This window comes from Carassius gibelio, chromosome B14 (genome assembly GCF_023724105.1).
Source record: "Carassius gibelio isolate Cgi1373 ecotype wild population from Czech Republic chromosome B14, carGib1.2-hapl.c, whole genome shotgun sequence".
Lineage (NCBI taxonomy): Eukaryota > Metazoa > Chordata > Actinopteri > Cypriniformes > Cyprinidae > Carassius > Carassius gibelio.
The window spans coordinates 23,016,244-23,028,321 of NC_068409.1; the positions used below are offsets into that span (position 1 = coordinate 23,016,244).

The 12,078-nt window shown below is 36.4% G+C and overlaps 1 protein-coding gene and 1 long non-coding RNA gene across 2 annotated transcripts; one reads left to right on the top strand and one right to left on the bottom strand.

Moving 5' to 3' along the window:
- Positions 1 to 5,021: 5,021 nt before the first annotated feature.
- LOC127971950 (uncharacterized) lies at positions 5,022 to 7,812 on the top strand. The gene is made up of 2 exons (XR_008156977.1): positions 5,022 to 5,056; positions 5,907 to 7,812. It is a non-coding gene; the product is annotated as an uncharacterized LOC127971950 (long non-coding RNA).
- Positions 7,813 to 8,584: 772 nt separating this feature from the next.
- foxa (forkhead box A sequence) lies at positions 8,585 to 11,759 on the bottom strand. Its single transcript, XM_052574960.1, has 2 exons — positions 11,494 to 11,759; positions 8,585 to 9,879 (listed from the first exon to the last, which is right to left on the bottom strand). The coding sequence occupies exons 1-2, from the start codon at positions 11,551 to 11,553 to the stop codon at positions 8,812 to 8,814; spliced, it is 1,128 nt and encodes a 375-aa protein (XP_052430920.1). The 5' UTR covers positions 11,554 to 11,759; the 3' UTR covers positions 8,585 to 8,811.
- Positions 11,760 to 12,078: the final 319 nt, after the last annotated feature.

Genomic DNA, 12,078 nt, shown 5'->3' on the forward strand with positions numbered 1-12,078 from the left:
TAGTTCCACACGGAGATAAGGGGGTTGTACACTTTTACTGTCTATGGTTGTACACAGACATAGATATGGTACACAGATACGGTATATACACGGTTGTACAGAAACACCTTGCAAATGAGAGAATGAATGTCTTATAAATTCTTACAGATTTCCTGTTCTTAAAATCCCACCGTATCTAGCTGACTACTGTGTAAATACATTTTAAAAATACAAATATTGTATAAAGGCAATCATATCAAAATCACATTTATGAATAAATAAAATACGAGGTGGAAAACACACTCTGTTTACTATTTAAATAAATATGAGCTTTTAGTTCCTCTGACAAAATCGGGCACAACATTGCATCTTGCATTTTAGTGTCTTCTTGTCCTTCTGAGAACTGTGTGCTTGACCATCAAGTCTCAGATCAGTCAGTCAAGATCAGTCTTCAGTTGTTTATAAAAAAAAAAAAAAAAAAAAAATTGATTTTGGAGTTTTAGTTGGAATATTAGTTCGAGGGACATATTTCAAATAATTATTCAAATTTAAGAATAATCCTCTATATTGTGAGGATGGGACATCAGTGGTATCTATGAAGTAGCCTAATCGAAGGTTGTAAAATAACGTGAAAAGCCTTGGGGTTAGTAGTGAGACGTAGTCTTTAAAAATAGACTACCACGATTTTCCTTTGACCACCGCTTTCATTTTGACCCCCTTTCGTAAAGAATAATCCCTAATCTCATAATCCTCGCTGCTGTCTGGTTTGAGAGCAGACTGCTAGTCAGAGAGAGTTTAACATGACTTCCTTTACAAAGGCTGAGGAGGAGCTCCAGGACAATCACCAAACGAAGGCATACGAGAATCTACAACACAAGTGAGTGCTCGTGTGGTGATCAGTCACTCTTTATTTTATTCACTTCGTCCCAGTCCCAAATTAGTCTAAACATATATCGGAATTATACTGCTTCGTTATTATTTTAATTTAGTTTACTGTTTAGTTTAATTTAGTTTGGGATGTCGAGGTGTTACGGTGTACATTGCCATGATATTGTACAATGAATTATGATTTAATTGTGTGACTGTTCTCCCGTAGCGATAAAACCCAGGAGAGGGCGCTATTGTATGTCCACAAGGATGTAAAAAAAAAAAAAAGAATTACAGTTATAATTCACCCAGAAATGACTATCATGTCATTATTTAGGCTACTAACCCTCGTGTTGTTTGAAACCTATAGGAAAGAAGCAACACATAATACCTGTAGAAGATGTAGCCGAGGCTGTGTAGATAGAATGATAGTTTTTAATAAAAAAAGATGCAATGAAAGTGAATAATATATATATATATATATATATATATATATATATATATATATATATATATATATATATATATATTCAACAAAGTTAGTAAACAATACAGATTTTGAACAAAATGACAGTAAACTGCTCTTTTAAGACATTATGTAGTCTGTGTATATGTGTTAAACATCACTCATGGTTTTCTCGATCTCTCTAATACAGTCAGCAAAGGAGAATGCAGCTCCAGAATGATCTTCAATCACAGCAGCGAAATCATCGCCTGTAAGAAACCATGCGTTCATTAAATATCCTAACACCTATATTTGTTCAATTCAGAATTTGAGGATGAATTAAATTTGTTATATGGTATTGGGCTGACATGTTACGTCAAAAAAAAAAAAAAAAAAAAAAAAGAAAGAAAGAAAGGAAAAAGTTGATGATAAAAAATAAAAATAACTATTTTGGAACGAATAGGATCAATCAAATATTCTATAAGCATAAATAATATCCTATAGGATAAACTGGATTTTCCAGGTTATAAGAATAGCTGTATTTTGTTTTTTTAGGATTCTTCTTGATTTTAGAGGATTCTGGCATTCATTCGTTTTTTTTTTTTATTACTGAATGAGTTGATGATGTGTTTGTTGTGACAGGAGCAGGGCAGCCTGGCTGCAGGGCCGCTGGTTGGAGATCAGTGAGCAGGAGCGCAGGGCTCAGATCAAGAACCAAAAGCTGTTGCAGGACTTTCAGAGAGCACAAGACACGCTCAATGACATGGTGGCCCGCACTGAAGCCATGAACACTATACGGGTCAGCTTACACATGGAACCTCCCTGCCTTCCATACATGCATTGTCAGAAAGAAAAAAAAGTGCTGAAAAATGTTTGTCAGTTACTGGAGCAGAACTGTGAAATAAATGACATTATATCTAACATTATAAGTCACCCTGAAATAAAAACAATGGTTTTTGGCAATTAGCAAACAACAACAATACAAGAATCTAATTAGTTTCTGAACGACAAAATCAAAGTTCCACCCTACATTTATTTTTATTCAAGAAGCCGTTTCAATCTGGTATACTTCATAATGAGGAAGAAAAGACTATCAAAATTTCCATTTCATAACATCTTTAGTACTAAGCAGCTTTTAGGGAGAAATAAGGTATACGATTTTCACTCTAACAATGCTGTTACAATGACCATCTGTGAAGCTAAAAGTTAATTTTTTGGCATTATGCTTTTTCTAAGAGCTGCCTTATAATGCATTGATAAGCAGATCCGTCATATGACATGAATTTGTCCTCTAAACCTTAGAGATTCATAATGTTTTGCAATTGAATGTACATGTTGTTGCTTAATTAAACTAACTTTGACATTTTCTCTTTATAAGGTTCAGTATGAACAGTATCTGCAAGAGAGCTTCCCACGATGGCAGCAAAGGCTCAAAGACATAAGAGTTTCTGAAAAGTCAAAGGTGCTTTTTTCGAGGGAAAGTGATATCTTTTTAAAGGAGTCTTGACAAACATGAACAAAACTGAGTGTCTGATAATGTTACTGAAAAGTGAATGGAAAACAGGACACTTGTTTTGATTGTAATGTCTGGTTTTCATCCAGCAGGTACAACAGCACTTAAAGAGCTATATTCAGAAGATGGAAGAGGAAGAAGGCATCAAGTCTGAACACAGGTCTGACTTTAGAGCCCACCTTCTATCCTCCAATTTTCCAGACGCACCTCAGCCTTCACACACCATGCTAAACACTCATCAGAAAGTAAAAGGTAATACGCTTAGCAAATTTCTCATGCCCCATATCAACTTTTGTTGAGAAAACTGTTAACAAGGCCCTCTTATTTTAGACATCAAGCTAAATTCTGAAAGATGCGACAATGATCCTTACATTCCACCTACTTGGTTAACTGGCTCACAGCTTTCTATTTCCGGACTCCCACAAAACAATGTCGCAAAGGATTACAAAAACCTTCAGAACACTCAAGCCTTAAATCATGCCTTGCCACCTTACTATTCTTTAACTGGCGATATAGTCCATCAGTTACATTCTCCAGTCCAGCAAAAGCCACCATCAATGGACCATCTGTGGGCTGGGATAAGACAAGGGTCTATGCCTACAGCTCACTTCACTCCTCCTGCTGCTTCCTGGCCACGACTTCCTGTGCTGAACCCCATGACGTGGGGTATGATGGATGCACCAGTCCCCAGTGAGGAAACAATCCAATGCAGTGAGCCAGACAAGGAAAAGGTGACACAAGCAAAACCAAAACACAAGAGGAAAGGGAAAGGGAGTGATCGGTCTTCTGAGCTCGACTGTAGACCAGGTTAGTTGTTTTGTGACTTTACATTGATTTATTTCTCTGTGGGAAAAACCTTACATTATATTCATCTAATGTAAACAAAACCATTCTTAAAAAAACTGAGTATGCTTATTCCTGTAGTGCGTCTATCAATCAACCATGAAGAAAGTAGTGATGGCAGCGCTGTGTCCTCTAAAGTCACAGTTTCTGGGATGCAAAAACGGAGAAAGAAAAAAATTGATGGGACAAATTCAAACTCTACAGAAAATACGGATGAATCTCATGGGTATGCCACATGAACAGGATCGTTTCACAATTTAATAACTCCATGTAGACAAAAATGATACATTTTCTCTCCATCTGCAATGCCATCCACATGTTAGAGATAGATCTTCCTAAGTTTTGGAAATATATATTTTTATAACATCCTTCCACATTTATCTGTTTTAGCTCTTCCACTATGTCACAAGATGCTTCACATAGTAACTCGGGCCCAAAAATCAACCACAAACATCAAAAGCAGTTTAATAAGTGCAACAGCAAAGAATCCGTTATCACAGAGAAGGCTGTTGATGCAGTGATGCAAGATGAAGACGAACAGGAAGAAAGCAAGAGCCAAGAAATTTCTCAGAGTAGTGTCAGCTCTGAAAAGAAAGATGGATCTGAAGGACTTAATGTTAGAGAGGAAGAAGAAGAGTCTAATGAAGAAGATGATGACAGTCATGATATCATTGTGGCCGAGGAGAAAATAAGTCACAGACAAGCTAAGGACGAAGAAGAGGATGAGGAAAGCACAGATGGAGATGAGGAAGCAGGATTTGATGATGAAGCACAGGGAGGCAATGAAGAAGGGAGTGAGAAAATGACGGGAAAGAGAGATGGGACTGAACGCAGTCATAGAGAAGAGCCAGAAAGGGAAGGCGATGTTCCAGATGACATTCCAGATAGTGGAGATGGAGGAGAAACAACGGAGGAAGAGGAGGGAGACAATAGTTTCCAAAATACAAAGGAGGCTAGAAAGACTCAAGAAACTGTAGAAGATGAAAAAGATATTCACAAAAGGTATATATTGAAATGTATGAAAATAACACCGCTCTTGAATATTCATTTCTTATTCTTAATATGAATTTTCTACTCATTGGATTAAAACTGACTTTCTGCAAAGCCTCGAGGAGTCTGAAGAGGAAGAGGTTTACAATCGAGAAACAGAAGATGATGAAGAAGAAGAAGATGATGAGGTTGTGGTTGAGAAAGCATACCCCTGGTCACGAGACCCTTTTGATGATCATACAAAATGCCCTGAGGATGATGAGGATGATATTGAAAGTCTTCTCAACCCTGTCAACTCCCAAACACAGCAGTGAGTTTAGTTATTTTCTATATTATATTGTATGTTTTGCTCATTGGGACTCTAACCTTTATTTATTCCCACAGGGAGGATGATATGAAGGAGACAGACCAATCAAATGGTATGTTTAATTTGGTAAAAAAATAATAATAATTAAAAAAAGATTATATATATATTTATGTGTATTTTACAAAATTGAACAATTAATCTCATTAAATCTTGTTGACTTGTTGAAAACCTGCAAACTATAGGATGGAATTTGGTAAATCGTACAATATTTGTCATTTTTAGATTTACCTGAGATCAGATTAAAAACACAGGGCTTGTTAAAATCAGCAAAAAAATGAAAATTATTTTCATTTTCCAAATGCATGTTTCATGTTTTAATTTGGATTTGTAATGTTTACTCAGAATATGTAATAATTATGTAATATAATACCATAACATGTTCTCCCTGGTGTTGAGAACCATATCCCAGCCTTACTTTTTTTCTTTATTTTTTTCAGTAATCCACTACATTAAAATGTATGTCACAACACAGAAGAAAACATTTGTTGCCACCATATTTGCTCATTCATTGAAAATGTGGCATACAGTATACTAAATTTGACATTATTTTGTGTATGCAATACTGCTTATGGATGAATTTTATGTCTAAAAACAGGACCAAGATTTTACATTAGACATTAAGTGGTGAATTCATATTTAATGCAATTATTATTATTATTATTATTATTATTATTATTATTATTATTATTATTATTATTATTATTATTATTTACCTTTCATGGTTCTATTCATAGTTTTAGAGATTAAGGACTTGTCAGGCTGACTAGCTACTAAGAAACTTTCAACAAAAAATGGAATGTGCTTTATTTTTCATTTATTATCTTAATTTCCACCGATTATATTAGTCAAATTTTATTATTTGCATTATCTTTTTTTTTTTTTTTTTTTTTTTTTTTATCCAGATCAACCCTCTGATTCAGAGGAGGAAAATCTACCACAGAAGAGCCATCCTGCAGCCACAATTGAGATCGTGGAATCTGATGATGAGTTTGACCACTTCTATGATTAAACCAGAAACTAGAACAGAAAGATGGGAGACAGAAAAAGAACAGAACAGAAAGAGAAAACCAACAATGGATGAATATGCTGAACAGAAGCTGCAATAACTCAATGCTTTCAGAAAATGAGCAAGGTGCACACCCTAAACAGCAGCTTCAGACCAGACAGAGAGCCACAAGGCCGAGCAATGAATAGAGGAATCACATTACAAAGGGATGAAAGAGGAAAGAAAGGGATAAATAGATGCTGGGTGTCCCTCATCTTTTTTTGTTATTTGCTGGTAGCTTATCTGACTGTCCTGAAAGAACCGCACCACTGTCACTCTGCAAACACAGGTGGATCCAGAGACGAAGAGAGAATAATAGAGGAGATGAATAGTGCATGACGTTAAACGAGAGAAGCCAAGTTATAGATTTTATTCTAAGTGCATAGCTGGAATGCTATCACATTTCTAAAACAGAAAAGTGTTTCTTTAATCTAAATCAATGTCCTATAGGGAATCAAAGTGTTTGCCCTGAGTTCTTTGGAATTAATTTAAATGTAACAAGAATTTGAACGCTTTCTCATTCAGATAGGGAGCGTGGCCTGAAGCGAGGGGGGTTAGTGAAGTTTCGGGGGAAGTGGGAAGGAGTGCAGGCCTGTCACTGCCTCTGACTGATGGCTATTTGAACAGGCATATTTACCCGGGCCCTTGTGAAAGGAGACGGAGGGACACTAACGGAGACGCGCAGGCACAGACAGGCAATAAAAAGCTGGCCACTGTGTAAACAACATGGCCTAGTCTGTTCGGCCGCTGCCATGCCAACAGGGCAGCTTCCACTCTCCAGCCAATCACATGCCAGCTTTTTGACAAGCGGAACAAAACCCCCATGAGATGTTTTAAGATACGGTTTGGATGTCCTGCAGAATGACATGCTGTACTGTTTCAAACAGCATTTTGTAATTCTTTTAGAATTGTTGCGCATGCAATTTAGTTCTTTTAAAATTTGTCACAACTCAGGATCATTTAAAATTAACTAAATATACACAAATAAATTTACACAGAATTTAATTACATTTGACAAACTTTTTCACCAACAATCACCTGGCAGCAGATCCCTTCCTCCTGCCCCAACCCCCTCACAGTCCGGATCCACAGCTGGGCTACTGATGACCTGCAGACAGCATCTTCACACCCTACAAATCCACATTCACACCCTTGTAATGCTAAGAACTGAATACACACATAGCCAGACTTTCAGATATTTAGAAAGTCACGTCACAGTCATCCATCATATCAACATGCAGCCGAATCTGTTGATGGGCCGACTTCTAAAGAAGACAATAATCTGTGCAGGAACAGATCATAGCCCAGAAAGCTCATGGAGTCCTGACGTCTCGCCCTCTGTCTGAATCTCGGACACACACTGAGGGGTCTGTGGCTTCTGCTCAGATCGCTGTGGGTGTCCCTGTGTCCCATTGTTGAGAAGACACTGCTTTGGGGAGGTCCACCATTAAGACAGTGTCTTCCTATTGTTCTCATACACTCAAACACAATCCTGCTTACCCAAGAATCAAAGGTTAGGATAGCATTCAGCCCATGAGACACCACACCAACCGCACTAAACAGTCAAAATCGCAAGCCGTTTCTGGACACTAACCACTAACCTGTTCTGTATCATCAGTGAATCTGTAGTTTGATGGGTTTGTGCAGTTGTATTGCTGTTATAAATATGCTTTTTTTATTTCAATTTTTATTTCAATTTCTTGTTCATTTATTTTTATATTAGCAAATTCTATTATCATATATAATAAAAAATATATTTAGCATTTGTTCTGCCTGTTTGAAAACATCTAAGCGCCATACACATTAATTTTTATTTCAAACTCATTCACTAATAAATTTGTATACATAATTCCCCTATATTATTCATTTTATATTATCTAATTATTTCATAGTATGTAATATTTATTCGTCTGTTTTAGTTTTTCTGCCTGTTTAGAGATATGTTTGACATAATTTTTTTTCATTAACTAGTAAAATAATATTTATAAAATCTAATTATTTTATATATAGGATTTTAATTGTTAATTTATTTTGTTTTCTTTTTCTGCCTAATCTAACATCTAATTTTTTATGTTTTATTTGAATAAATATGTATTATTTCCAACTCATTTACTTATAAATATGCATAATGTTGCTACATACATATATATGATTTTTTTATATTTTTGATTTTATCATTTTTTTTAAACATATTGTTTGATGTTCTATTTAGACATCTTAGTGTCATAAATATGCAATATACATATAATTTATTTTATGCACATTGTGAATGTTAAAAGAATAATAATAATTATTATTATTATATTGGTATCTAAAGGTGGCTACAAAACTTAGTGTGATGAATGTCAGGACAGGAAATTATTTTGTATAATGTGAGTAAGACACTGCCTCTCTTGGGTTGATTCTTCCCCGAACACTCTCTTGAGGAATTTTAAAAAGACAGCAGTAAAAATAATGTGAAAGCCTTAAAGTGTGATTATAATCTTGCACCTCACACCAGACATGCAAATAACAGAACTAACACCTTTTGGAATGTTCAAAATTTTACTTGAGATTTACAGCAAGGAATTCACATTCATATGTTTCTTCAAACACCTTCAATACAATTGAATTCAAATTCACACAGAATCAAAGAATAGCATCAGATAACAGATACTTCTCCAGCTATGAGGTGTCCATCAGCTATTATATACAGCAATTATAAGCATCTAAACAGAAATGAATCCTATTTTAACAGCCCTTAATTCACTATAGGAGGCTGATCAGGAGGAACTCAGAAGAGGAGCAGAACACATGCTAAACCCAGGGTAGTAGACAGAGTCTCCAGCATACGAGGGAAAGTTGGGATGGGAATTAGACTGGCAGTAAACCGGGTAGTTCACAGGAGTCTCGCAGTACTGGAAGTCGATAAGTCGTGGGACAGAAATGTGGTATTGGGATGTTGGTTCACAATGCAAGCTGGTTTCCATTGAGGCTTGTGGAACAGACTGCAGGCTGGGACTGGGCATTGTTGGGAACGGGACATTCAGAGAGGGCAAGTGTGTTGAGATCTCTGGAGGCTGGGTAGGAAATAGAGTGTGTTGGGGAGTAAGGTGCTGAGGAAGATGGGAAGGAGAAGGTGTTTTGGCTGTGGGATAGGACACTGGTAATATCCCTGAATGCTGTGTTGTGGTGTCAACTAGGGGAGGTCCAGGTGATTTACAAAAAGAGGTGACTGACTTGACCTCCACCTTTTTCTTCTTCCCTTCCAATTTCACAGCTTCCCCATCCAAATTTTTTGAGGGTGACATCGCCTTTTGACACTTGAAGCGCTTCTGGCGACGCATGTAGCAGCCGTTCTCGAACATGTCACCGGAGTCGGGGTGCAGGGCCCAGTATGAGCCTTTCCCTGGCGAGTCTGGCGATCTCGGGACACGCACAAAGCAGTCGTTGAAAGACAGGGAATGTCGGATGGAGTTTTGCCATCGCTGTTGATTCTGTCTGTAATACGGAAAGAGCTGGCGGATCCAGTCGTAGATCTCGTTCAGTGTCAGTCTCTTGGCTGGCGATTGCTGGATTGCCATGCAGATGAGAGAGATGTAGGAATATGGTGGCTTGGCATGGCTTAAGGTCCGTCTGTAAACTGATTTCAGCACAGGCTCAGATTCTCTGGAGTTGCTCTCAGCGTATCCTTTGGGGTTTGGTGGAGGCAGTATTCCCACTGGGCTTCCGAGTCTCCCGGTGTTTCCCGCAGCTGCCGAATCACACGGTGGGCCATAACTCTGGTAGTGATGCTCTGGGGGGCAATATCCTCTGGGACCCAATGGCAGGTTGTCTGCTCCATAGAACACCTAAAATATGAGAAATTAACATTAGATTAAAATAAATAAATAAATAAATATATATATATATATATTAGAATTGTTTTATTGTATTGTTGTACAATAAAGTGAGGACCAGAGTCAGAACTCCTGTAAACCTAAGTTTCGGTTCAAATACCATATTAAAAATGTGGGGGGGATTTTTTTTTTAAAGCAGTTTAAATATTTAATATATTTAAAAATATTCAGTCAAATGCAGTTGTTGTTGAATGTGTCAGTAATATAATGGGTATTTCTTTGACCAAAAACTATTAAAACAGTGATACACAGTCTTAAGTCACTGGGGTATGTTTGTAGCAATAGCCAACAATAACCACATTATAACAAACATTTTATGGGTCAAAATTATAGATTTTTATTTTATGCCAAAAATCATTATTAAGGAACGATATATCAAAACCTAATTTTTTTTATTATTAATATGCATTGCTAAGAACTTTATTTGGACAACTTTAAAATCTATCTTCTCAATACTTTGATTATTTTTGCACCATCAGAATCCAGATTTTCAAATAGTTGTATCTTGACCAAATATTGCCCTATCCAAAAAAAAAAAAAAAAAAAAAAAAAAAACATTTTGTAAACATCTCCGTTTAAAAATTGACCCTTATGTCTGGTCTTGTGGTCCAGGGTCACAAATGATATGATCTTGTGCCTTATTTTGATTTTATAATTAACAGCAATCACATTGTATACAGTTACTATTAATAATTTTGTATATATACGAAAATCTTGACGATGATGGCATCCATATTTCCTAATCAAACCATGGCGCCTTGGGTAACTTGATGTAGCCTAAATGTATTCTGACCACCCACCCAGCCGATAACCCCATTATCTGGCTAGTCCGGCCATTCTTCTCACCCTTTTGTCTCTTTTTAAGTCACTCACCGTCCGCCTTTTTTCTATCTCATGACATAGGGGTATTTGCGGGCGCGACTGCTGTTTTCACTTGTTCTTTTTTTCCCGATGGACAGCGATCGTGATAATTCGGCGCTTTCAAATCGGAGCCCTGCTTTCGTGTTTCGGATTGCGAAACGCCCCTCTGGTTATGAGCCGAGTGTAAGTCATACACGAGTGTCAAAGCGTGAGACATTCAACACAATCACAGAGTAAATCTCTGAAAACACGTTGAAAACACAGGCATAACCACAGCAAGTGTACGTGACGGCGCACCGATAAAAAGCGTTTTTAGTCACCTGTTTCTAGACTATAATATTAATAATATAAGTAAAAGTTTTTGTTCTGATCTGTTTGCGTTTGACTGAGTTAGATATAAGAAAAAAAGTTAGGCTATAGGTTTGATGAGTTTTAGCTTAATTTTTGTCTAAACTAAACGCATTTTTTTTTTTACATAAACGTGTCATTGATAGGAAAAATGTTTTCTGATAAAAAAGGGTATTTTATTTTGGGCAATATATAAATATTAATAATTTAAATAACTTATTTAAAGAGTAAGCAAATAATAATAATAATAAAAATAAAACAAATAAATATAAATTATTATAAATGTTTAATATTATAATGTTAAAATATTATACATTTCTAGTAGCCTAATTTGAATAAAAAAAATCTCAATCATACCTCGCCGGAGTAATATGACATCCATTGATCGCTTCTCTCCCGTTTCACTTCCTCAATCATGTCTTCTGTTATTCAACTAAATAATTATTTAGTAAATAATGCAAAATGACAGAATGAATTAATTAGGTAAAACGATATTTAGATCTCAGTGAGGATGCCTATCAGAGAGCATTTGGAAACCTAACACAGTGTATAAACTGTTGTAGTCCAGTCAGGAAAGTGTTTTAGTGTGCTGCTCCTCACAGAGCGAGTCTCATCATATACGAGCTGATCTCCCGCCCTCTGACCAGCGTCCTGCCCACCTCCTGCCCTCTGAACACCGCTACACTGCTTTATTCACTTTCCTGAGCAGTTACACGACTTCAATTAAAAGATCACATCATATTTGATTGTCACAAAATGGCCAGTTAGAAGCCTAGCCCAAAACATTGATCATCCTACACGACGTTTAGATTATCTCTTGATCATTTAAAACTACAACGTTTCATTTTTTCTTTCTTGCATCCTTGATATATCTTTCTTCATCCTTGATACCTTGATAAAGACTAATATGTGGAATTATACGTGGAAACAGAATAATCAGCA